This window comes from Ailuropoda melanoleuca, chromosome 3, assembly GCF_002007445.2.
Source record: "Ailuropoda melanoleuca isolate Jingjing chromosome 3, ASM200744v2, whole genome shotgun sequence".
NCBI classification, from domain to species: Eukaryota; Metazoa; Chordata; class Mammalia; order Carnivora; family Ursidae; genus Ailuropoda; species Ailuropoda melanoleuca.
The window spans coordinates 90,688,423-90,714,349 of NC_048220.1; the positions used below are offsets into that span (position 1 = coordinate 90,688,423).

The 25,927-nt window shown below is 44.4% G+C and overlaps 1 protein-coding gene across 1 annotated transcript in view; it reads right to left on the reverse strand.

Annotated features, from left to right (window-relative positions):
* TENM2 (teneurin transmembrane protein 2) overlaps positions 1-25,927 on the reverse strand; it is a 1,230,113-nt gene that overhangs the window by 172,667 nt on the left and 1,031,519 nt on the right. The window contains exons 10-11 of the mRNA XM_034655661.1: positions 22,221-22,426; positions 3,838-4,033 (exon numbers count right to left, since the gene is read on the reverse strand). Of these exons, the coding sequence (XP_034511552.1) occupies positions 3,838-4,033; positions 22,221-22,426 (402 nt within the window). The remainder of the gene's footprint in view (positions 1-3,837; positions 4,034-22,220; positions 22,427-25,927) is intronic.

Below are 25,927 nucleotides of genomic sequence, written 5' to 3' on the forward strand. Positions count from 1 at the left end.
TTATTAACTAGAAACCTCTTATATGCAAGGCCCTGTAGTAGGCATTGGTGAATACAGGGGACAGGCAAGGTCTCTGACCTCATAGAATTTTCACTGTCATAGACAATACAGGCATATATATATATATATATATATATTTATTCTGCGACCAGTGGGAACAAATAGTTTCAAACACAGAAATGGCACTGTCCAGCTTGCATTTTAAGAAGTCACCCCTAGAGTGAGGTACAGATTGCTTCTCCCTAGACCAGCATCTAAGTCGGGGGATGGTGTGGTGGAAACTGACATCTCTGAGCTCAAAGCTCCCTGTTCCCAAACATAACATCTTCAGAGATAAAGCAGCAGAGGTCGAGGCACCTCTTTGCCCACCAGAGTCTCAATGGAAAGGGACTGAGCTCTTTGCACGGGCTCTTTGCAGGGCTGGAAGGACTCTCTTGCCCTTTAGCTGAAGTATTATCTTTTACTGTCAGTTTAGAAAATATTTACCCCCTGGGTATCTTCCTTCCCCACCTTCCCTCAGTCAAGAAGGGTTTTGTATCAATTTCTCTACGTTCCTGTAATTCCTACAGTTGCCTTTTCATGTGTCTGTCTTCTCCCATCGGGTCCATGAGGAACAGACCAGATCTACGTCATTCACTGAGGTATTCTCAACTCCTGGTACATGGCAGGCCCTCGGTAAACAGTTGTCAGAGTGCGTGCGCGTGCGTGTATGCAGGAGGGTAGGAGAATCCAAACTAAGCAAAAACTGTAATAAGGAGTATTTTCCACTGCATTCTCTCAGCATTTCTACAGTTTTTGAGAGAAAGAACAATCACGTGGTCTGGCTGAAGTATAAAAGGAGCCCACCCTTCCGGCCCCCCTTCTGTGGCACTCGATGACATATCACAGTTGCAATATTATCAGTTTTCCTTTCTGTCACCCTGGTTTAGGTTTCCTTGAGGAAACAATGGCAGGTGCCAGGAGGAAGCCCAGGAAATGGGGTTTTTACACAGGCGGAGGGCGGCCTCCACTAAATGCGCACCGAGCTTCAAGTACGCCACTCTGTTGTCCCCTGAGATGAAACTCATTTCTGAAAGCAGGCTGCTTCTCTCCAAAACACATCGAAAGACTTCCCTGAGTCAAAGGTATATTTAGTGTGATCGCTGGTTGACACCGTCTAACATTTTTCCTTCTGTTTCATATCACAGGGGCTTTCGGCGCTCCTGCCTGCTCTTGATGGAGAATGTTCTGATAATAGATATGTGTGGGAGACCCTCTGAACCAAATAAAACACTGTTCTTTTCCCTGCATTTCAGGCCAATTACTATCATTGCTCTATCAAGATGTCTGCCCAATTATTAGGCCGATTACCTTTGACTTTCTCTTTGAGTTACAGTCCAGACGAGAGAAATCCTCTGGGGAGAATTGCTATTCCCATCTCTGACAGGTGAATGAGGGTAATGGCCTGGGGGAAGGGCATCTCACTACCACAACCTCTGTGTCTATGTGGATAAAGGAGATGGAGGGCAGAAGCCATTATTAGATAATCTGGCCCCCAGAAAACTTGCTGTGCAGGAGAAAAGGCATTTACTTGGCCGGAATCCAAAGCAATCCAGTGGTTAAGAGCACAGTTCTCTGGAGAGTTTGGATGCTGGCTCCACCCCCGATTACCGTGTGTGACCTTGGGCAAGTTGTTTAACTTCTCTCAGTCTTGGCTTCTCAACTAGAAAATGGAATCCTGGGAACACCTATAGCTCATAGGGCTACTCTGGGTTCGCCGGCCTCATCCCCGCCGAGGCTGGCCCACGTGTCCGTGCTCCGTCAATGTGTGGTGCTTACTGTTTTTGTTATTAACCATTTCACCGAGTCCTTGCAGACTCTGGCTAAGCCAGCTGCTGTTTACGGCGTGTGCTCTCATGTATGTACTAAGCCTTTTCAGCTTAAATATAAGGTGACAAAAAGAATGTCATTTCACATCATGTTCTTAAACTAAAGACTGCTTTTAATCTCAACATCTCAAACTACTTTTTTTCCTTTTGTGAGCTGGTTTTTAATCCCTTTTGTCTTGCTCCCCCCACCACGGGTACATAATCTGATTCTGGAAATTTTCTCTAACCATGGAAGATGTTTTCCAGTGGCCTCCATGATACAAGGTTTATGACATTAGTTTAGAGCAGGGGTTGGGAAACTTCTTCTGTAAAGGGGCAGAAAGTAAATATTTAGGTTTTGTCGGCCAAGCTGTCTCTGTTGCAACTACTCGGCTCTGTTGTTTTAGCTGCCATCGATGATACGTCAACAGATGAATGTAACATGGCTGTGCTCCAGAAAAACTTTATTTATAAAAACAGGCAGAGGGCCAGACTTAGCCCAGGGGCTACAGTGTGCCAACCCCTGCCTTACAGCATTTGGCTAACCTTGATACGACCAAGTTTTCCTTAGCAGAGGGAGTTAGGTATAACTTTAACGCTATGGTTAATACCAACTCCTGATTTTATACCATTTGGAAGTTGTGGCTACTGATAAAATCTGCCCCCTGAATTTTACGTTGGCTTCCCTAGAACTTTCTAGAATCAAGGAGCCCCTCAGAGAAATCCGTGAGAGCAGTAAAGAAGTTCTGAGAATGCGGTTAATAGAAACATAGCTGTACAAGATGTGCCCCTAACCCACCATCCGCTCTCATCTCAGGACGACCAGCTCCATCGCAGACATGTTCCATATGTAAAGTCACGTCATCCTTTCCATCAGGGACACGGTCCTTTTCACAAAGGAAGCTGAGGCTCCAGGAGGGACGTGACTTTTCCAGCTAGGATGTGGGACAGAAGAGCTGGGATTTGATCCGCTCTCACCAGGCCTCTCCTCATGAGCCAGTCCTACGGTGAGCCTCTGGACCCACAACACAACACAGTGGGCATGACATGTACAAAGGCCCAGAAGCCCATCCGTTTCTACCATGTCCACATCCTGGGACCTGGAGGGACTGAGTGTTCTGTGCCTCAGTGGATTCCTCCGTGAAATGCGTCTAACACTCTGCCCCAGCTCACGGACGTTCTACCCAGGATCTGTTATCCTCATCAGGATAAAAACCTAATGACAACGTAAACTTAATGAAAGTACCTGTAGCTTATGTGATTGGTAAAATTCTTAAGGTTTGCTTTAGAGAACTTCATAAAATTCTCTCAAACTAATGGCCCTTTCAGGGGTTCGTATGCACATATAAGAGGAAATTTTGAATAAAACCATAGCTGCTCCCTTGATAGCTAATAAAAAACAGGGCTAACACATGCCAAAAATGACAAGTGTCTAATTAAAGCATTTTGAGACTTACCTACTTGGGAACAAAGATATGATTCCCCCCCCTTATATCTATATCCTTTTCTTGATTTATTTTTATGTTTTTTTTTTAAATGTTTGACTTTGAGCTTTCTTGGATTTTTAAGAGAAATTCTGAGCTGATGTGAATGGTCTCTATTTATTGGCTCTACTGCATATTTAGAGATTATATACTGTACGTTATTTAATTCTTACAATAGCCCTATGTGGTGGGTACTAGTTAGTTCTATTTTACCGTGAGGAACCTGAGGCTTACACAAGTCCAGCGATTTGCATAGGTTGTGCGGCCAGGACTTGAGCCAGCCTGTCTGATCCAAGCTCCTTACCATGACTGGAACGTGTAAATAGTCTTTCTATTTTAATTGGGACTAGTTTTAAGTGGAAGAGACCATGAAGCCTAAATAAAGGATTCTGGTCTGGTTTCCTATATGGTAGAAACTACGTTGGAAGATGTGCCTTCTACAGAGAAACCCAGAACGTTTCCATTCTTCCCTTGGTGGCATATCACCTCAGAGATCCCATACCTACCTAAGACAACAGTGTTGAAGGAAACCATCTCTTTGTCTTTGCCATCATTGTAGAAGGCCAGGTGCCACAGGCCCACGTCCAGATACTGTACAAACACGGCTTCATTCTGAACCAGGGTCTGTATGCTCCGGCGTTCCCTGGGTGACTCAACCACACTCCACTTCTCCTTCCCATCCAGACGCTCCATGAAGTCATACTAGGGAAAGAAGAGAGAGAACTCCATGTGTGAAATCGGTTACAGACCTGGTCCCATGACTAGCACCTTCCCCTCCCAGCCCATCAGTTAGCTGAAAAATACTTTGGAGCGCATTTGATTATGAGCTCATCCAGTAAAAAAGAAGACTCACAGAAGTTGTAACAATAAGTCACCATTTATTATGCTTATAATCATTGCTACTAGTTTTATTACTGTAGGAACAATCCCTTTTCTGCAGTTTGAAATCCAAAAAGCTTTAAAGCTGAAACTTTTATGTTTTTTCTTGTGTGCATGAGAGAGAGAGAGAGGGAGATTATTGTTCTAGTCTTCACTCGGGTGTTATATAATACCTAATATATGCCAAGTATAAGTTTCATGTAATTCCCAAATTCTGGATTCCAAAAATCACCTGGTTTGGCAGGAGTTTCAGATAAGGAGTGACAGACCTATGTTACTAGCTATCGTTTACTGATCATTTACCAGGGGAAGGTGGTATAGCAGATTAGTTAAGAATGAGGGTTGTATCCACTATGTTGTACACCTGAAACTAATGTAACATTGTATGTCAACTATACTTTAATTTAAAAAAAAAAGAAGGGGAATGAGATTTGTGCAGCCAGACTACCTGGGAGAGAATCTGGCATTTACTAGCTTTACTTATCTGTGCCTCAGTTTCCCCATTTGCAAAACAGAAAATGATAGTACCTATGTTACAGGTTGTCATGAAGAATAAGATAATATTGAGAACAGTGCCTGGCACAGAGCAAACACAAAATGTATGTTAGCTAGCTATCATCATCACCACCATCATCATTTCATTTTATTCTTGCAAAAACCCTAAAGATAAGTACTCTTTGTATCTCATTTCACAGATCAGAAAACTGAAGCTCAGAGAAGTCAAACAATTTGTCAAAAGTCACACAGCAATTAAGTGGCCAAGCAAAAACTTAGACCTAACTCTCTCAAATAAACCAGCAATTAAATGTGAAACTCTGTTTCAGTGGAAATTGGGCTCCTAACTAAAAGTGATCGATGAGAGACTGAGTGGCCAATGAAGGCTACCAAGATGAGGGGAACGGGGTGGGGGGAGCCAGTGTGACCCAAGAGAGCCCTGTCCTAGAGAATGGCAAAATCCTCTGGTGAGCAAGTGGGAGCCATGGATGATCCCTGAGCAGTGACTGATGCAATGAAAGGAATGTTTTGAGGAATTCATTTGCAGGCAGGATATGGCAGAGAGGAGAATGAAAAGAACCAGGAAGACCAGCTGGGCAGTCTTGCAGAAACCCAAGTATGATGTGACAGGGGTCTTGATTAGGACAGTCAATGAGGAGAGGAGACAACTTTGGAGGAATGTTTTTAAGAAAGAAGGGACACCACTTGACCGTAGGCTGGACAGAGAGGATGAAGGAAAAGGCAGAGGACACCAATGTCTCTTACTTGTCGACAAGAAAATCGATAAGACCCCTGTAGAAATGGGCTAATCTTGTGAACTTGTTCAAAATCACTGCACAGAAAAGTCAGTTGCACTGTGACTTCCAGAGAACATTCAAAGCGCAGGTCTTTAGCAGATAAAAACCACCACTGTGGGATTAAGCTCTCTCTCACCACTTCCCCTCCATAAAAAGGATTTTATAGGTTACAGACACTGACTATAACCTCTTTCATGAACTTCATAGAATTAAACTCCAGGAATCTATTAATGTGACTTCCCCATCATCAGAATTGCCAGTTTCACCCATCTGAAACGTGATCACTGAAAACAAAGACTCTGTAATCTGAAGTGCAAAGGCTTTACCATCAGACAAAGTTGGGTTTGAATTCTGACTGCCACTTGCTATTGCTTGAAGTTGGGTCAATTGACTTTTAGCCTCTTCCTGCTTTGCATACTAGGGAATAATAATGCTCGACTTTGGGAGATGTTACAAGGATGACATGATGTAATGCTTGGGGCAGTGCCTGGAAGGTAATAACCATGTTACTAAGTACCTTGAGACTATGAGTTACTTATTTGCAAATCATAATGATCAGAGAAGAGAAGTACAGGGTTCCAGTTTTTCCATCTGGGGGCGGGAGATGGTGGTTGCTTAGGAAGTGGAAATTTCCCCATCTCTCAGAAAAGGAGTATTTGTTTTTTAGCTTTCCTCTACCCCATATCCTATTGGTCACGGCTGTCTTTATGGGATAAAATAAATGACACAAAGTGATACAACAAACCAATGCTGCTTTGGAGACCTTTGTAACCAAAGCATTTGTTTCTTAGCAACCTCGTAAATGTCCAACTACCCAGACCTATGTCTACTACAAACTGCTGTCAGCCAGAGGAATAAGCTTAACTTCCTTGGTGCTGAGGTGAGAAGAATATACTTCATTTGGAGTCCAGAAAATCACCCCCATGAGAAAAAGTTTGGGGAAGGCGGTTGCTTGTGTGGGGTCATTGCTCATTATTAATTTGGACATCAGTCATCTCTTGCTGAACTGGCTGGCTGGCCAAGAGCAGAAATGACTTAGGACCAGCAGCAGTGCTCGCTGTCCAACCAAATGGCTCTGGGCATAGGTATTGTCAGAGGAGAGAGAAGACATCTATTTTGGCCGTTCCTCCCAACTCATTCCAAAGTAGCATGGGGGGTAGTTTTCATTAAAGGAAGACTGTGTAAACCAGGGGCTGTCAAACAGGGCATGGGGACATGTGGGTGTGATATGATGCAGTGTCAAATGTGCCTCAATCCTGTACCCTTTATTGTGTTTTGCTTTTCTCAAACTATTTGTCACTCTCTACACTGATATAATCTGTTTTTATGTTTACTGTCAGTCTACTCAGAAGAACGTAAACTCCAGGAGGACAGGGGTGTTGCCCGCATGGCAGAGCGGTTAAGAGGACTTCAGAGCTGGGGCCCCTGCGTGGCTCAGTTGGTTAAGCATCTGTCTTCAGCTCAGGTCATGATCCCAGGGTCCTGAGATCGAGCCCCACATTGGGCTCCCTGCTCAGCGGGGAGCCTGCTGCTCCCTCTTCCTCTGCTGCTCCCCCTGCTTATGTGCGCATGCTCTCTCTCTCTCTGTGTGTCAAATAAACTAAAATCTTGGGGGGGAAAAAAAGACTTCAGAGCTGGAATCCTAGCACTGCCACTTACATCTTGCCACACTCACAAAAGCTATTTAAGTTCTCTGTGCCTCAGTCTCCTTATCTTTAAAATGGGGACAATAATCACATCACTGTCAAAACACCATTGTAAGGATTGAGTGAATCAATTCATGGAAAGCACTTAGAATTACACTTTGTGTGTGGTGATCAAGCCCTCAAGGTGTCAGCAATCACTATCATAATTCACTGCTATCCCTCATTTATCTCAAGCAGAGTCTGGCCAGTAAATATTAAATATCGAACGAATAAAATACTAAATTCGTAAATGAATTCCATCGAAAAGAAGAAAATTGGAATATGTCCCAGGTTTTGTCTCTAATAATAATCATTTGCACTCCCTAATGTGCTTTCTTGCATGAAAGAGGAAGGGGTAGCATTACAGTCAGGGAGGCTGAATCAGGCAGGGGCCAGGGCAGAACATGCATACGATGGGCCGTTGTGGTGGCTGCACACTCCCATAAATCAAGATTTGAGAGCTGACTTTATAAGGTCATGATGACGTCATTTTTTCCAGTTCTCAGTGGGAGGCTGTACAATGCCTGCTTGCTTCCTTTGGACTTCCCTTGTTCCTTCTTTTGTCTTCCCTTCCCACTTTGATACTGTTTCTTAGAGTCCACTGTGGTAGTGATGGCTGATCCTTGTCCACATCAGGGTCTCACTCTTTTCCAGCCACCTTGCAGCCAGGTGGGAGCACACGGTGGTGTCCAGTCAGTGGAACATAAGCTGTGGGATGAGCTCCCCTTCTAGACCCTGCCATAAAGTATCCTGGGCAGCCCCTGGTGCTCTCCCTCCATCCCTATCCTCCCCTGGAGGGGGCCAGAGCAGGCTTAAAGCCCATGATGGTGGGGCCACAAGACAGGAATGGCCTGGATCCTAGCATGAGCCCTTGGAGGAAGGCTGAAATTATGACATGAGCAAGAACAAACACTTACTAAACTAAGCCGCCGAAATGTTGAGGCTTCCTTGTTACTTCAGCACAACCCTCAGAGATTTCTTGACGTCATGCCTCTCTTTGTTCCCAGTTCACTCCCCAGGAGCATGGTAAGTTCCAGCATACTTTCCATGGAGTAAAGCCCCAACTATTATATGTGGGGTGTCTGTTTACCCCTGTTTGCCCAGGAGTGTCCTAGCTGACACCTCTTGTTCATCCTTTCAGTCCAGAAAGTGCTCCAGTCTGGAGTATATAGTTCTCTGACTCACAGATGAACATACGATAAGCAGCATCACGGAGCCTCATTTACGGCCGCTGTAACTTTGGGAAGGGCTGGAGGCTAGCGACACAAGGTGGATCAAGCCAGCCAAATGCAGAGATGGTCTTCTAGGGCGGGGAAGGCAGGAGCTCAGTAAGAAGCCGGTTAGCAGGAAGGCCATCTGGTGCAGGAGAGCCTCTGCTCTCTCGGATTCCTAGACTGCAGTCTGGCCAGCTTGCTTGGCAGCCTGGCTGACACTAGAAGGAGGCCATTTTCCAATGGCACAGGCCCTGGCCAGAGTTTCTTTTTCATGTCCCAGCACTGGGGATTGATAACTCAGGCTTAGTACCAGGGACATCTGTCTCCTCTGTTCCAAGCCCCCATCATGATCAACCCGGACACAAGGACGCTTAGGAGACCGTGCTGCGCTTGGACGGCTGAGAGGCTGCCCCACAGCACGTTCTATCTAAGCGATCTGCGAAGCCCTGGAAGAGATTAGGAGGCACAGGACCAAACCCCAGCAGGCTATGGATGTGTGCAGGGGCTGGCTGCGGGAGGAAGTCCGTCTCTCAAGGCAGCTTGTCTCTCTTGACTCGGCAGTAAAGCCACCCAGAAGGTGATAGGGTAAGAACTCAAAATAAACACTCCCCCACCCCCAGATCTCTCTTTTTCCTGGGCCTTTGAAAAATAACCTGTGTTGGCATGCAATGCAAGGACTGTGCCTTGAGTCATCAGTCATACCAAAAGTGGCAGAAAATGCAACTTTTACGAGCACTTGAGAGGCAAAAAAATAAACCACAGCAAATATTTGACTGATCCAATTATAAATCTACCCCACTTCTTGGTAGAGACCAAGGAGGAATGGTAATTAAGATAACTTAGTGGGTTTGCAGGAAGAGCTGCAGGAGAGAGCAAAGGAGCCTGGACCATCGAGCGGGGCCTGTCACCCTCCCAGAAGGGAGAGCATCCACAGGCAGGGAGTAGGCAGCCAAGAGATGCTTCTGGAAGCCACACGGATACACACTTGCCAAAGAGGGCAAGGTTAAAGACAGACTCATTGCCCTTCAGGAAGATGTTATTACTGGGTCCAGGACCCTGAGAAGGGGGGAAATAACTTTATTGCCATTTGGAACGTCTGCTTGCTGAGGGTCGATGTGGACGGGAAAAGCGATAAACGTTGACATTTCCCATGGACGGCCTGCCGCTCCCTCGCTCCGTGCTGGCAGCACCCCTGGCCTCCCAGTGTCGGATGTTGATGCTCCCTCAGACGGCCGGGCACACCCCGCAGTTGCTAGGATTGCAGCGAAGGAGCACAGCGGGTCACTCGTGGGGGCCTGTTCATCTTCTGCCTCCAGCCAGGCCCGTGGCGAAGTGCGCCCGGCTGATTCCTCATTAAAGCTCAGCACACTTTCTTTTCTCTCCTTCAAAGAGGCTGAGGGCTCAGGGGGGTGTGCAAGGATGACAGCAGCAGGGCCGTGCTCCAGCGGCGGCTGGCTTCCCTGAGCGCGGCCCCGCTGGCCTTGTTCAGGACGCCAGCTCAGTTCTGACTCCGAGTGTCCGAGTCACTGAACTAGATGCCACTAGGCCCAGCTGCGTGTGCTGCTGGGGCCGCTCGTCCACCAGCTAGGAGAACGGGCCCCTAGATTCTGGATGGGACACGGCACCTGCATTTGCAGACCGTAGCAGTGTATTGTACAAGACCTCACAGGTAAGGATCAAGCAGACAGATGGTAGAGAGGGCCCAAGCACAGTTCTGAAACATAAGGAGTGGGGCAGAACACACCTACATGGTGGGATCCCCGACTGTCCCATCCCGTGTCCCCCTGCACAGCAGTGGGAAAAGTAATCATCAAAAATACGAAGTCTATTATTTTTCTGGGCACTTGCTCTGTGCCAGGCATGAGGGCAAGTGCTGACATATGTTATACTTTCCATCTTCCCAGAAACCCTAGTTGCATCCCCATTTCTCAGGAGAGAGTAACGGCTGTGACAGAAGTAATGTAATGTACCCAGTGCCATTGACAGTAGTTGGTGGCCAAGCACAGACTTGAACTGGGATTTGCGTGAGTCTTAACAACTATGGGAGGTCGCTTCAAGTTTTCCAAGAACCTGGCTGCCTCTGCCAGTGTATCTGGTGGCCGGCCTGGTGTGTAAAGACGCTGCTGAGCAGAGAAAGGGAAGGAAGGCAAAGCCCAGCGGTGCTAGGGCCAGACTTGGAAGCAGGCTGGGCACCTGAGGACAGGGAGATGTCCCACTGGAATAGAAGAAAAAGGGTGCCAGGAAAGATGGGGATGACTTTGCTGGGTGTGGGCCCTCCCTGGTCTAAAAACTCCCTTTGCCTACCTCCAAACTCCTCTGTCCTTGTATTCCAGCCACCTTGTTCTTCTCTGTTTCTGGAACTCACCAAGCTCATCCCAGCCTCAGGGCCCTGGTACGAGGTATTCTCTCCGCCTGGCCTCCTCTTCCTCCTGATCTCCCACCTGCCTGCTGCTTGTCAATCCTGCCCTCCCTGGGAGCTCTTGGCGGGGTCTTAATGCCAGTGCTCACTAGCCCCACAGGGGCAGGACCAGCTCTGCCTTGTCCACTGCTGCAGCCCCTTGCCACACAGCACATAGTAGGTGCTCAGCTAATGTCAGTGGAATCCAACATTTCGGCCTGCCTTTGGCAGAACGATGGCTCTGTCTGAAGACAGGATCTCCCTGGGAGATTGTTAACCCTTTCCTATGACATTTTTGAGAACAGGGAGAAAGTTGAAAACTCTACGTCCTGATCTCCTATTCTCAAGACCTTCCCTCATTACCTAGTCCCTCTCACAAGGGTGACTCAGAGCTTCACGGCATGGGGCCACTTTCTCCTTTGATTTAACACACTCCTAGCTGGGCTGCGTACGTGGGTGTAAATGTGCAACAACGCCACACAGGGCCACAGCCGCAAAACCTCCATAGCCGCCGTCCTCCTCAGTCACCCCCGGCCTTGTAAGAGCCAGTGCTGAGGGGAAAAGCTATATCCTCACTGGCGAGCGATGGCCAAAGAAAAGCCCAGCCTCTAAAAAGAGGACGATCGTTATGTCAAGCTTCAACACGGCACACAGGTCAAGGGGTATCTTCACTGTCCTCTGCTTGGAAAGATCTTTCCCTCTCTTTCCTCTTCCTTTATCTGCTTAACTTGCCTTCCAGGACTCCGCTTGTTTAGCGTCTCCTCCAGGAAGCTCTCCTAAAATCCCGCACAGGTTACATCTAGTGGCCTATTTTTAGGCTCTTAAACCTCCTGTACCCAACTCTTTAATAATCATCATGGCTCACATGTAATTAGTTTATCACCCCAGGGGCAAGCACAAAGTCCGTAATGACGTAGGGCATCAGCTCTGGAAACACACACGAGAGGAGAGCTAGCACGAGGCATGCGGTCCACCCTCTGCCATCCCACGGAGAGCAGGGCTTGGACTGGACATGGCTGGATATGGTGCGCACTGTGGCACCCCCGCCCCCTGCCACCTCACATATTTACACAACGATTGAGGGGGGAAGGGAAACACTTGACCGAGTTGGAAGACCCTGATATTTGCAATCTGAATTACGGGCTTGAGGAGGAGCGACTAAAACTCAGTTTGTGTGCCCTCGCTGGTTTCTGCCAGAGGGCTTACCACTCTCCCTGTAGAGACTGCCGGTTGCTAAGTTACCTGTGAGTGAGCTGTAAGGGTTGTAGACCAGTCGGATTGACTGACTGATTGATCTCCACAGGGTGCTTACTATCTGCTAGGCATTATCTCATTTATACTCACAACAATCTGATGCGGTATAGTCCTCATTTCACGGATAGTGAAACTGAATCTAGAGAGACTTGGCCATAAACATTCAGCTAGACAGAGGAGAGAGAAGATTCAAACCCAGAGCAGGCCAATTCCAGAGAGTCGGTTCTTGTCTTGCAACCCACGGCCCTCCCTACATCATGCTGCCATTGTCACTTAACTTGTCAGGTCCCCATCTCCTTAAAGTAGGGCCAATACCTTTCATCTCTGTATCCCCACTATAGACATTCAGTGAGCATTTGTTGAACGCGTGGATGGATTGATTTCATACTTTGTCTTCCCACAAGCTCATGCCCTTATCATGCTGCCTTTCGATCCAACCCTGGAGAAGGGTGGAAGGTATTGCTCTGAAGACCAAGTGAGCCACAGTATAGAGGTCAAGTTCAGTGAAACTGATGAACACCTCAAGGCTACTCCAGGAGGCACAAAACCTCTCCCACAAGGCCAGGAAAATGGAGGTTTTACCTCTCAGTGCCTTGCTGATGTGAATTCTTATTTACTGCACATTCCCATGTAATGGTCTTTAGCCAATGGCTTATCAAAAATGTCACATTTGGCTCCTCGTCCTCCCAAGATCAATAGGAGGGTCTTATGTGGGCTGGTGGTGAAAATGAATCAAATCCCCGAAGACAGGGAGAGAACTGGGAATGTGTCCAGTCACAGAACGGCTTCCCAAGCACCAAAGAGGAACAGAATCCCAGACACCGGGCAGCTTCTCAATCTTTTACCAGGCAGCAGTGTGACCTTGGGCAAGTTACTTTGGCTCTCGGAATCTCCACTCTCCAATCCCTAAGCCAGCGATAGTAACGGCACCGACCACTGAGGGCCATTAGGAGTCGGGCCAGGCTCATGGTAAGCAATCAATGTCAGCTATTCTTATGCCTATTATTACTGTTATAAAAGCTTGACATATTGTAAATCCTTTGTGCTAGCAATTCCACTCTTAAGAATTCATCATAAGGAAATTATTAAAAAAAATACGTGAACATAAACCTGCAAAGATGTTTACTGTAGTAGGATTCTAATGCCGAAAAAGGGAGATTGGTTCCAAAACTTTTTAATCTTTAGAATGGACTATTTGTGAAGCATTTGCAATGAGTTTATGGAAGAATATTCAGATTCAGAAAGATGTTCCCTACCTATCTTTATACAAAGAATCAGGGTAAAAACTGCATGTATGGTATAATCCTATATTTGTAAAAATGTTTGCTACATGTGAATAGAAAACTGTCTAGAAAATATACTAAAAAATGTTGTTTTCTGTTTCCTAGCATCATCATATATTGCTTTTATAATGAGAAAAACACAAATAAAGGTTATCATTTTAAAAAATTGAAATTTGTTTTGTATTGTTTGTTCGGGGGCTTGCGTTATAGATGCTTTGAAAAGCATGGTAATAGTAGCGTCTATCATTTCTATGTGCCGGCACAGTTCCAAGCGCCTTATAAAGATTACCTCATTTAAATCTCACAGCAATGCTATGAGTGTGTAATATTACTGTCTCCATTTTATAGATGAGGTAATGGAGGCACAGAGAGGCTGAGTGACTTGTCCAAGGCCACACAGCTGCGAAGTACTAAAGGGTGAATGAAGTTCAAGACCAGGCAGTCTGGACTGGCCCATACTTTTCTGCCCATGCTTGTCTGTGTTGGGAACAGCAGCACCGGCATTCCACAGAATGTTTACTTAAGCTTTATTTTTATCTGTGTATTTACATATTTTGAAAATTACACTTAAATCCCTGCACTGACTTGATATATACTATTGGGTCTATTATCTGAGGATATTTGGAATTAATAACAGGCCACTTAAAATGAACGCCCTTAACAAATGGGAACACGATTAGGACTTTATCTTGAAGAATGAAGCTCTAATTATGAACAAATTATTTTTATCTCAGCCTTAGGAAAATTCAGGTTATAGTAGGAACCACACTCTAATTGTTCGAATGCACATTTAGTTTCCTTCCATAAACAAAAATGTGAGGGCAAACATTTCGTTGTTTCTCAGCTTCATCGATTGCAAAACACATCCTGGTCTCAGAGATGTCAAAGATGAGCACCATGTCAGCTCCGAATCGATGGAACACTCGAGAACAAGGCAGCGTCAACCGAGCTCGACTGGCGTTAATGCCATCAAAAGGGTTATTTCTGTAAACATCCTGGACGTCTTTGTCAAATGTCCTAGCACCTCTCTTGATGTAATTATAACCATCCTCTCGGAAGGGCTGATTTTGTCACCTCATTACCTCTGGCCGCTGCAATTTAGCTGCGTTTCCTCAGCCAGATCCAGGTTTACCAAGGCTTCCCCCGGCCCTTCAAGGTAGATCTCCAGCACCACTGTCACTGCCTTAATGAGATGCCTGTTTGCGCGTGAGTTTTACGGGTAGCCCACCAGCAACGGTGTTTACATGGCACTTTGCACAGGCTGCTCCTGGAACAGAGCGCCTTCCAGAGACCAGAAAAATGAGGGGTCTGACTGCTCTGCCCCGGACATACCAGCCTCGAGGCTCTGAACGCCGTCTCCGTTCCTTCACATGTAAAAGGGGACTGTTCCTCATAGCGCCTACCTTCCTGGGTCATCGCGAGGATAAAATCATTCACGGGAAATAGTCCCTGGCACGTCGAGCAACCAGCTAATGCTGACGCTTACTATCGGAACTGGTGTTACACGGAAAGGGAGCTCCGAGAGGAGAACATTTTTATAAGTGATCAGATGATTAATGAATATTTTTGTCTTATAACAACTTTTGCTTCCCTACAAAACATCCTTAACCTGAAAGGGGCTTCAATTAACATTTTAAGAGCCATTAATTTTTGTGAAGATGTGGGAATAAAGCTTTTCTTAATATCTCTGAACATAGACTTGAACTTCTGTAACTCTCATTTATTAGGAAACTTATCGATCTGCAAGCGGCTTTCTTTGAACGCACACTGGTGTGTATTTGCTCCGATAAAGTTGTGTAAGCAGCTACACTGGTAGATCCTGTCCCACCAAATGCCATGCAGAGCAGAAGTACCAGTTTGTGCCAGAATGTGAAACCGGGAGTGCCATTTCAAATGGACATGGTATATATATGTATATATTCATATATATCTTATAGGTCTATGTATATATCTATACGTGTGTGTGTGTGTGTGTGTGTGTGTGTGTGTGTGTGCGCTTTAGTGAAGACAGTTTCAAAGCTAACTAAGTTTAGGGTGCAGCCTCTCTATTTCTGTATTTAAGGCAAGGGATGGAAGTCGTTAGATTTCTTAAGTGATTTAGCCTTGAAACAATTATTTCCCATTGCTCCTCTTTCAAGCCTGTGGATCAATTTAATTGAAGAGTAGTCAGAGCCCGTAAAGGAAAGGATTAAAGAAAATACTGCTGTGATTTGCAATTTACGTATATATATTCATTGTGATTTTTCTCAAAACTGTGCAAACAAAACAAAGTATATAAATAAATTGAATCTTGAGAGTGATATAAGATTATAGTCACCATCTATAGCCTCCTAATGCTTCTTTTACTCAAAATAGATTCAAGCTCGTCACAAATGCACTTTTCTTAAAGAGAGAGGCATTACAAAAATTAAGAAAAGTATAAAGAATATGGTGACGAATATCCGTATCTGAACCACTCAAATGCATAAATGTTAACATTTTGTTGTATTTATTTCCAATCTTTGTGCGTGTGTGCTGGAGATGGGGAGGGAGTGTGCTTTACCGTTAATATTTTATTATGGGTAAAAGCAAGTGCATTTCTGAACCTAATTCTCAGTCCTGTTCTCCTTACCTACACCGAGAGGCGATCCCCCCATGAGTTAGTCTCTCTCCCTGTGTCTCTATCTGTGTAGCTGTATACAGAGTTCTTTCTGTTACACATACAGTAAACATACATATTCCGAGATTAACATTATAATAAATACAGATTTGAACTATGCACTATAGTTATGCTAATAAAATTGTTGCTTTTATCCATTTTATTTTTGGGGTTCTACATAAGTCTCACTTGAAGATAAAGGTCTTTGCCTAGAAAATTTGCAAACTCCTGAATTACAGCGCCTCTGAGAGTCTGCTCAGTCTAAATACATGATGTGGTACTTGCTATCCTCTCTTCCTCCTCCCTGTCTTCCCAGTTTCTGTCTTTCTCCCTGAGTTCCATATTCTCAAGCGTTACCCGTCCTGAAAAACACCCACCGTGTCCTCCCATGCACCCCCTCCACACCAGCTCTCTTGTAAAACTCAAGCAGCCTGGAGATTTCTCCCTAGCTCCGGTTGGTGGCTGCCCAGGAGGGCACCCGCTCATTTAAGTGGCAGCTTCAGGTCCTGTTAGGATACACCAGATAATCACAAGGGGCCTCCTGAGAAACACCTTTCCAAAAGCACTTCAAGTACAATACAGAAGACACCAAGCCTCTCTTGGTTTCACAAAATTTTTCTCCATACCTCAAATTCTTTGGGAAAGGAAAGGTCTGAAAAACATGCCTATAAAAATATGTCTCCCTCCAAAATGAAGTTAAATCGTTATGTGACGTGCTATGCAAGCTGACAGTCATACACTGATATTCCCTCTGCACGAAGCTCACAGCTCCACAGGAAGGGGGGATGTCCGGGGAGAGCCCATCTGACCGGTCAGCAGGGAGAGAAGCACGGTGCTCAGAGCACTCAATGTCCGCCTGTCCCTGGGACCTAGCCCATCCCACCTCTGACTGCAACTGTGTGCCATTTACATACTTGGGCAAGAGAGAAGGGGACAAAGAAAAGTGAGAGTTCATTTTCAAAGAAGGCTCTGAATTGGAAAGGGATAAACCCAAGGGGGCAAAAGCTAACATCACTAATCGCCATCTATAAATTTGCTTTAAAAAATGTCATTTAGGGGAATTCTGCTGATGAAGACAAATAGGAATGTGTGCTCGGCTCATTTCATCTTGGTCCACATGTGCTCCACCTCCCGGATTCGAGAGCATTTCCTATGATCCTGGAGCAATGCGTGGTCTCTTAAATAGTTCTATATTGTTTGATGTGTCTGGTAGCTTGTTTCACTTCCCAGCCCACAGACACATCTCAGTGTAAAGCCCCGGGGGTCGACAGTGTCTGCTTCTAGCTTAATGCCACGCGATCCCTAGCATCTCCCTCTAAGAGCCCGCTGGAGCTGCAAGCCCACCCTCTGCGTCCAAGTTGCCTCTGGAAGTCACCGGGCTCCTGGCTCCATCAGTCTGAGTGATGAAATAGGCATTTTTAATATTTGCTAAACAGGACTGTGGAGAAGGTGAGTCTCGGCAGGGCTCCCAAGCGGTAAGAGCATCTTGTTGTCTCGGGTTAATCATGAACCTCATTTGCCGATTATTGACTTGTTCTCACAAAGGATTTTACTTGGCTTGACATAGCAGTAGCAATCAGTGATGAACTGTCAAGCAAACTTGCTCACCGCCTTAACCACCCAAGACCCTGACTTGCGGCAGCAACCTCTGAAATTTCCTTTGATGCCTAGCACCGTAGCCAGGGGCAGATTATTATTATTGCTTCAAGCCTGATCGGTTTCCTTTCCAGAACTGGGGCTGAGCAAATCTGACACAGTTTGTCCGATTTCAAATACTTGGCAAGATGCACTAGGCTTCCTCACACACCATCCCTGTTGAGAATTCGAATGGGTCGGATGAGACTGGCTCATATTGACTTTGTTTTGTTTTTGTCTAGGTCTCAAAAAATGCAATACAGGGTGTCAAAATGCTGCATTCAAAAGACAATATAATAGCTACCTTTCAAATGGACAAAGATGAAACAATGAAAACACTCAGGGTACGTAAGGATTCAGGTAATAAAATGAGCACTTAGGCCCTGCTGCTGGAAGCTAGGAGTGGAGGGTGTGTAACGGGGGAAACTTTCAGAAGGACAATTTGGCAATTCGCAGGAAGTGCTCAAGGCTTGACTTTCAGGAAAGAGTTAAGGGTGTCCACAAATACTAGCCACGAGGACAAGTAACTCAACATTTTATTGTAAGTCAGTAGGGCTTTCCGTTGATTTATCCGGTGCTCCCCGTCTCAGGGTCGACATAAGATTGTATTTCCTGCTCCACTGAAGTTAGGATGGGACTTGCTTTGGTCCGTCAGACAAGGGCTCTAATGACATGCGTCACTTCCAAGCAGAAGTATTCAGGGATTGGTCCAGAATTCATCACTTTTCTTCTTCCTTTGCTACAGGGAACTAGAATCTCCCTGAGAGTGAAGGTTCCATAGGTCTGTGTCCTTGAAGGAGGCTGACATTGCGCCAAGTCTTCTTTAATCCACGTGAACGTGTGAAGTGGGGTTTCCCAACTTCAGCACTACTGACATTCTGGGAGGGGTAATTCTCTGTCGTGGAGGCTGTCCTGTGCGTGCTTAGTGGCATCCCTAGGCTTGACCCACTAGCTAGTAGGAGTAACTCTGTCCATGTGACAACCCAAAATATCCCCAAACATTGCCAAAGCCATCTGCGTTGGGGGCAAAATCACCCCTGGTAAACAAAAAAATAGCTTCTGTTATTTTAAGCCATTTAGATTCTTAGCTTTTATCCCCCCTGCATCTGATAGATTTTATTACAGCAAAAACATATGTAAACATTTACCAAAAGGGGGTAAAAATTCTAGCTGTTTTTGCTTCCTTTTGTTTCTCTGTTTTGAAATTTTTTCTACAATGAAAACACAGTTTGTTCTTCCATAAGAAGGAAAACACACTAGAAAATTAATTTTACTTTAAGAAGCTATATTCACTAGGGGCACACAGAGTTTCTTAGCACCACGAAACACTTGTATACGATATCTTTATACTGTACTTTAGTATACAAAGTGTTTTCTCATCTACCTTTGTTGCGGTGGTGTAATTATAGCAGCATCGCGAGATACATAACACAGGGAGCCAAACTGAGGCTAAAAGAAGTTAAGGGTTAAGTCTAAGGCCTCCTGGTTAATATGTAGCAGGGCCTCCATTCTGAGTTCTCCAATTCCAGGACTTTCTCCCCTATGCCACGTTGCCTCTGTATCGTTGTAAAAAGCCACATTCAAAAAGTCAACTGGGACTCACTCTGATTCTTGAGAAATTTAAGCAGGTAAGAAAGGATTCTCCTCTGTATTTAATATCCTCGGACAAGGATACTAAACCTTGTAGGCTCTTGGTCAAAGCATGATACGCAATAAAATTTAAGCATAGCTATTTTATGCAACACAGCCAATAGAATTTCATAGTCATCCCCCCTCCCCATCTCCTTCTCTTTCTCTCTTCCCAGCTCAAATGAGTCACCTTGGCTAGACTGCCAATCCCCATAGAACTTATGTTCCTTGATAGGATATGCCAATAGAAATGAGAAATTCTATAATAGTTCGAGATGTGAGTTAGTCACCTATCCCTGCAAGGAGCTAAGCACCGTCTCCTCGAGGAAATGTAGCTCATCAAATGGACATGAGTGCATGCAATGACAGTGACTGAATGTGAGAATATGTAGGGAGTCAGGTTTTTCTCTTTTTCTTTTTTTAAGAAGTGCCCCTATATTGTACCTGTCTTGTGCATTTCTAAGCATCTGCATTGTGTCTCGCTTACTTGACCCTCTAATGCACGCTAAACTCCCAAATTGGCAGCTGGACTGAAACCCTCAGTGTACATCAGCCCATGCCTATTCATTTCCCTTCCCTTGAACTGTGATGAGGCTGTCCCTGGAGTAGAGCTATTTTGAGAGGACAACCGCTAGAACAATCACTAGCCTGGCAGGAGATGGACAGTGTGGTGTAGCCACAAAAGAAGAAAAGACATTGTCATTGAGAGTTTGAGTCCTGAATGTCAGAACAGCAGGGAAACTGGGTAGAGTATGTTTCTGCCTGCTGTCCACTATCACTCAGTTACAGGGAGTTACCTACTCGACTTGCCATGATCATTTGCTTTCCCATGGTACTAGTTGTTCCAAGCATGCAAGGGAAGGGGGATAACAGTGCTTTGGAATAGTGTGGGGAAGACGCGTTTTTCTCCAGCAAAGCTCCTTGCATCCAACCGGCTGAGAGGAAACTTATTCTCAGCTGTGCCCAGAGGTATGTTCATATTTACTCAAACGAGGCCAATAAGCAGATTTCACCCCTGCAAGTCCCCCATTGTGCTGTGGTAGAGTCAGTGGAGCCTGAAGGTCAAGGACACCACCTCACAATTTGCATAATTTCCCAGAGCAGCACCCTGCCGCCTGGCCAGAAGTTACAGGAACGCCACAGGGACTCCTCTCAGCTGACTCCCTCTCTTTCTCTGGATGCAAATCTCTTTGAAGAGCAGATGCAATTTTTGTATCCGGAGTTCTGCTTGGTCAGGGGCTATGTTAACTCATCTCTGAATAATCAGTGCCTAGACCAATAAATATTTTCTGGATGGATGGAGGATTTATTGATTACCACTTTACATATTGGTGCCTATAGCCTGGGCCATGTATGGTAAAACAAAACAAAACAAAACCAGAAAACAAAACAAAAAGCCCCACAGCCCTCCTCTGGTCCCTTAGGCTGATTTTTCGATACTTTCAGGTTGTAAAGATGGGATTGCAAATAAATTTCATTTTGAGAGCCAACACTGGTCAGTTGGTAGTGGCCGCCTTGAGGGTTCTGTTGGAGGTATTTGTGCACTGAGCTCACCGAGGAAAAAGTGCAGCCATCGATTAGCAATGTCTGCCATGAGCCTAAGACAAAGAAATGGTGGCCTCTTTTGCATTTGCCAATGGGTTTAGAGCTTTCAATTCTTTCAATTCAATTTTCTAGATGAATACATTTCCAGCACATTTTAAAGTCATCTTTGACTGGATATAATGAGTAGTTAAGGAAGTTTTCCTTCCACTGGGGTATTTTCCTAATGTACTTCTTTATGTACTTGCTGGATTTGAAAGCAAATGAGGCAGGAAAGCCCTACTTGGTTTTTCTTGGGATATGCAATTCTTATTGGAAAAGAAAACCAAGCTAGGTGGGTTTTAATTTATCCCTAATGGTGTGTATATAGTAAAATCTCTACCAGGACAAATTAAAGGATGGATGAGAAGAAAAACAATGAAATCCATAATCTCTTCATTCCCAACGCTGGGGATAATCTCACTTTCATAGTGCCAAGGACAACTCAAGGAACTCAGTAAAGGGAAGAATTGAAATCATGGAGAAATGGCTGAATTTTGGTTAATTTACACAACTCTTTTTAGATATATTGGGATGTATCCTACTGATATTTTAACAAATTAATCCAATAACTAGAATACCTGAAATGAAAATGCCCGAGGATTAACCTCCAGGGCTGGCAAAGCTGACTTCACTGGGTAGGAATGTCATCTTTTCTTTTTTTGAGATACCATTCATACAACATAAATTCTGCCATTTTAGAATTCAGTAGTTTTTCATATATTCACTATGTTGTACAATCGTCACCACTATCTAATTCCTGAGCATTGATAACACCCCTAACAGAAACCCCAAACCTACCAGCAGTCAGTCCCAATTCCCTCCTCCCCCACCTCTGGCAATCACTCATCACCTTGCTGTCTCTATGGGTCTGCCTATTCTGGACAATAAATAGAATCATACAGTATGTGGCCTTTTGTATCTGGCTTTTACCTAGAACTATACTTTCAAGATTCATCTATGCTTTAGCATGGAACAACACTTCACTCCTTTTTATAGTTGAGGGATATTTCACTGTATGCATAGGTCATATTTGTTTATCCATTCATCAGTTCATGGACATTTGGGTTGTTTCCACTTTTTGGCTATGATGAATAATGAGCTCTGAACACTCATGTATGTGTTTTTATGAGAAAGAACATTTTCAGTTCTCTGTGTGTATATACCTAGAAGTAGAATTGTTGGGTCACATGGTGATTCTAGGTTTGACTTCCTGAAGAACTGTCAAATTCTTCCACAGCAGCTGCATTATTTTACATCCTCACCAGCAATATGCCAATGTTCTCATTGCTCCACATCTCTGCCAACACTTGTTATTGTCCAACGTTCAATTACAGCCATTCTACTGGGTAGAGAGTGGGAATTTCTTTAAACCCATAGTTCCATTGAGCGTGGTCATACCTGGGCATGAGATGGTGGAAGTCCCCTTCTTATGTAAACACCAAAGAGAGCATCCTTCCCAAGGGAGATGTTGAACTTTAAGAACTGGGGTTGACTGATGTGAATCTGTGATCTCCAAAACACGCCTGGGGGGACTTCTTGGGTCACCCGTCGACCAACTTCTGTTTCACCACTGTCTATGCTGCTATTTCTCAATGACCAGGGCACTGGAAAATAGGAAGTGACATCAAATCAGTGACATTTGTACACAGTTGTTGTTTCTACAGTTCTGTTTATTTGCATACCAGGAGTTGAAAAAAAAATGAAGATGAAACTCATAGCAAGTTTAAGTATAAACTCATAACCCAGGGCACGATGCTGGCACGATGCTTTCTAAACAACTTCTACAATTGCTCTTTACTGATCAAATACAGTAGGAGCTGGAGTCTGGGAAGTACATGTAAAGCTTGCAACAACCTCGAATAGGGCTGGGGTGTACAACTATCAGCAGGGGAGATGAGACTGATATTAACTAGGCACCAAATTTAATTCTTGTAGCCTTTAATTATTCTTCCCAGCCAGAAACAAGTCCAATATACTGACATTTTCATAAATGGAAAAAAAAAAGGAAGCAACAGTGAACAAACATTGGCTCAGAGTAAATAACAATGGATAATAAGGACTGGATCTCAGACTGACCTAATATTGGGGCTGACTCCTTCCTTGGGAGGGATCTAAGCACCATGTGGAAATCACACTTCTCTCATGCATCTCTGTTGCATTTGAAATCACGCATATAGAAAATATTGGTTGCCCACATTCAGTTTCCTTCAGAACTTTAACAAAAGGAGTTGCAGAAATACCGATTTTTAAAGAGGATTTCTTAGTAACAGTGAAGCAGCCAGTACCTTCTATACTCTTTATTTGCAAACACAGACTTAAGAAAAAGCTGGGAGTTACTAGTAGTTGCCCAAAGAAAGCAAGTTCATCTCTCAGAGCCTTGTTTTCCTGATCTCTCAAATGGGAATAAAACCTAAGTGGAATCTAGCTTTATAATGGTCATTTGTGACTTGTTCAGACGGAACTTCTGAAAGAAGTTCTGGGGGTCTTTTCACTTTTTAATCAATCACTTTGGTGGCCTTGTGGGTGGGAAAACTTCTTCAGCCTGATGGGCAAAGGATGAGAATCAAGCTCCCCTCTGCATTCTGTAATAGACAGGCTTTTCTGAAAATATTTATCTATATTTGGCTCCAATTCAGTGCAAAAGGTTTTGTTCGGTCAGGAGAGATCATGGGATTGCTGAAGGCTGGCATGAAGGGTTAGTGGAGCTGTCTGACTTAGCAGCCCTGGTCTGTTACTATCTAGCCCCTGCATCAAGACAAGACTCATAAATGACCTTGGTGCCACTTTCTCCATCTGTAAAATGGAGAGGTGAAATTTTTGGATCTCTGAAGGTTTTCCATATCTAAATTATAAAAGAAAGCCACAGAATGACTTGAGGGTATGAAGTTACTTTTTTTCCCTCCTTGTGTGTGTGTGTGTATTTTAAAACAAGAGAGGGGATGATTCATTTTTATTTAGCTCAATAGCAGATCAAATAAAAAGTCAACAAGGGCTTAAAATAAAGCAGGAGAAACAATGATTTGGACTTTAAAAGGAAACTCTTGGCCTCTGGAATAATAAAACCAGGGAACAGGCTTCTAAGGGAAGTTTGGAAGCTTTCATCACACAATATCGTTAAGAAGAATCAACTAGTAAGTCCCGAATGGGTCAGATCTTTCGATGGGACTAGATGGTTTGTTCCTCAAACATGTTATGTGGATGTTGGACATGCAATACTTCCCTGTAGGGGAAGAAATACTACACAGTATGGAAGAAGAGAGACTCTGGGCTGAGACTGCCCTGGTTCAAATCCTGGCTTTGCCACTAGCTAAGTTTATCAGCTCTCTGTGCCTTAGTCCCCACATCTGTATCGCTGGGAAACTGTTACTTACTTTACAGGGTTGTTTTGAGGATTTAATGAGCTAATCCATGCAAAGCTCTTAACATAATTTTAGGCACAACATAAGTCCTAAATAGAAATTAGCTATCATTATTATTATTATCTGTAAGCCTCTCAGCCTAAACAGAATGTTGTTTATTTTGCTGAAATAATGACATGTCCAGGGGGAAACACTTGTTATCACCCATTAATCAGAAGCTCTAATTATTATGATTTGAAAACTAATTTGTACTTAAAAATGTTGCTGTTGGCAGACTCCCCCCTCCCCCCACATTAAGGCCTTTTGGGGGAAGGGATATAATATAAAGGACCCAGTAAAGAAGGGGTGTAATAAAAAGGGCCCCTGGGGAAGAACAGTTTAGTCACCCCAGCAATCATAGGGTGGCAACAAGTTAAAGAAATTCATTCAAAATAAAAAAGAATTTTAAAGAAATTATTCATCTTTAAACTTAATAAGATGGGCTTTCCTTCATGTCTGTTGGGCTTTCAGGGGTTGCTGGGTTAATGACAGGATATGAAAAAGAAGCAGGAAATCAGCACCCACGAGCCCACTAATCTACTGCTGAAACCTAAACGGATTTTGATAATGTCAAGCCAAATGAGGAAGCAAGAGATTCGCAAGGGAGCCAGCTGCCAGAGAGCAGTCGCTCTGGAGAAATTCACACAAGGAGCCTCAGGGGTTTGGTTCGTATCATAGTGGGATCCCCGTTCTTTTACTAGACCCAACTTCAGGACACTGCCTTCAGTAAATCAGCTGCTACTACCAGTGAGTACCGGCTGCCTTTTCAGTGTTCACACCCCCTCCTGGGGTTTCATAGGCTCCCCTCCCTCATGTCTCATCCGCTAAAGGAGGCAGCGCACGTGCGGGATGAAGTACAGGCTTTGCAGCCAGACAGGGCTGGGTTAAAATTTTGTCTCCAGCTCTTCCTTGCTGTGTGACCTCTAGCAATTTGCTTAACCTCTCTGGGCCTTCATTTTTTTTTTAAATGTAAAATGGAAATGATAATAGTAACTGTCTCATGGGGTGGGAGCAACAAATGGGAGTACACAAAGGAGGACTTGTACAGGGCCTAGCACATAACAATAGCAAAATAAATGCTAGTTAGTTCCATTTAATTAAATTAAAAAAATTAAAAACTATAAGAGAAAGCACCTAGCTTTCTTTGTAGAGCAAAGGATTTTCTAAAAGAAAAACAACATTGTATGGATATGTAATATATACGTACTTATGCGTGCATACATGTATATATACGTTTATGTATCTGTATACCCACCAATTGAGAGAGAGTGTCGAGTTCTGACATAGACTTAACTATGGGAATAATTGTAAAACAGGTAGTCAGGATCTGTTCTCACTACTGATTTTTCGTGGGACTCTCCACCTTCACACTGGTGCCCTCTTTTTCTTTTTACCCCTCCTTCGCTCCTACCACCAGGCAAATAGGCTTCTCTTCTCCGTGTTCACAGCTTCTACCCTTAAGTGTACTAACGAGTCCAGCACCTGTTGCTCGGTCCTGTAATTGATCTGCTTACCTTCCCAAGTCTCTCGTATTAGACCCCGTATGCCCTGACCCCGAATGCATCTTTGGGTTCTCTGTGGTTTATGCCGGCAAACCGTGGGTGATTTATAAATGTCTGTTGAACCGAATCAAGTTTTATTTGCCCATCTGATGGGGTGTTTGAACATAACCCCTGCGACTACTAGGTAGAACGGGAGCCTTAAGGA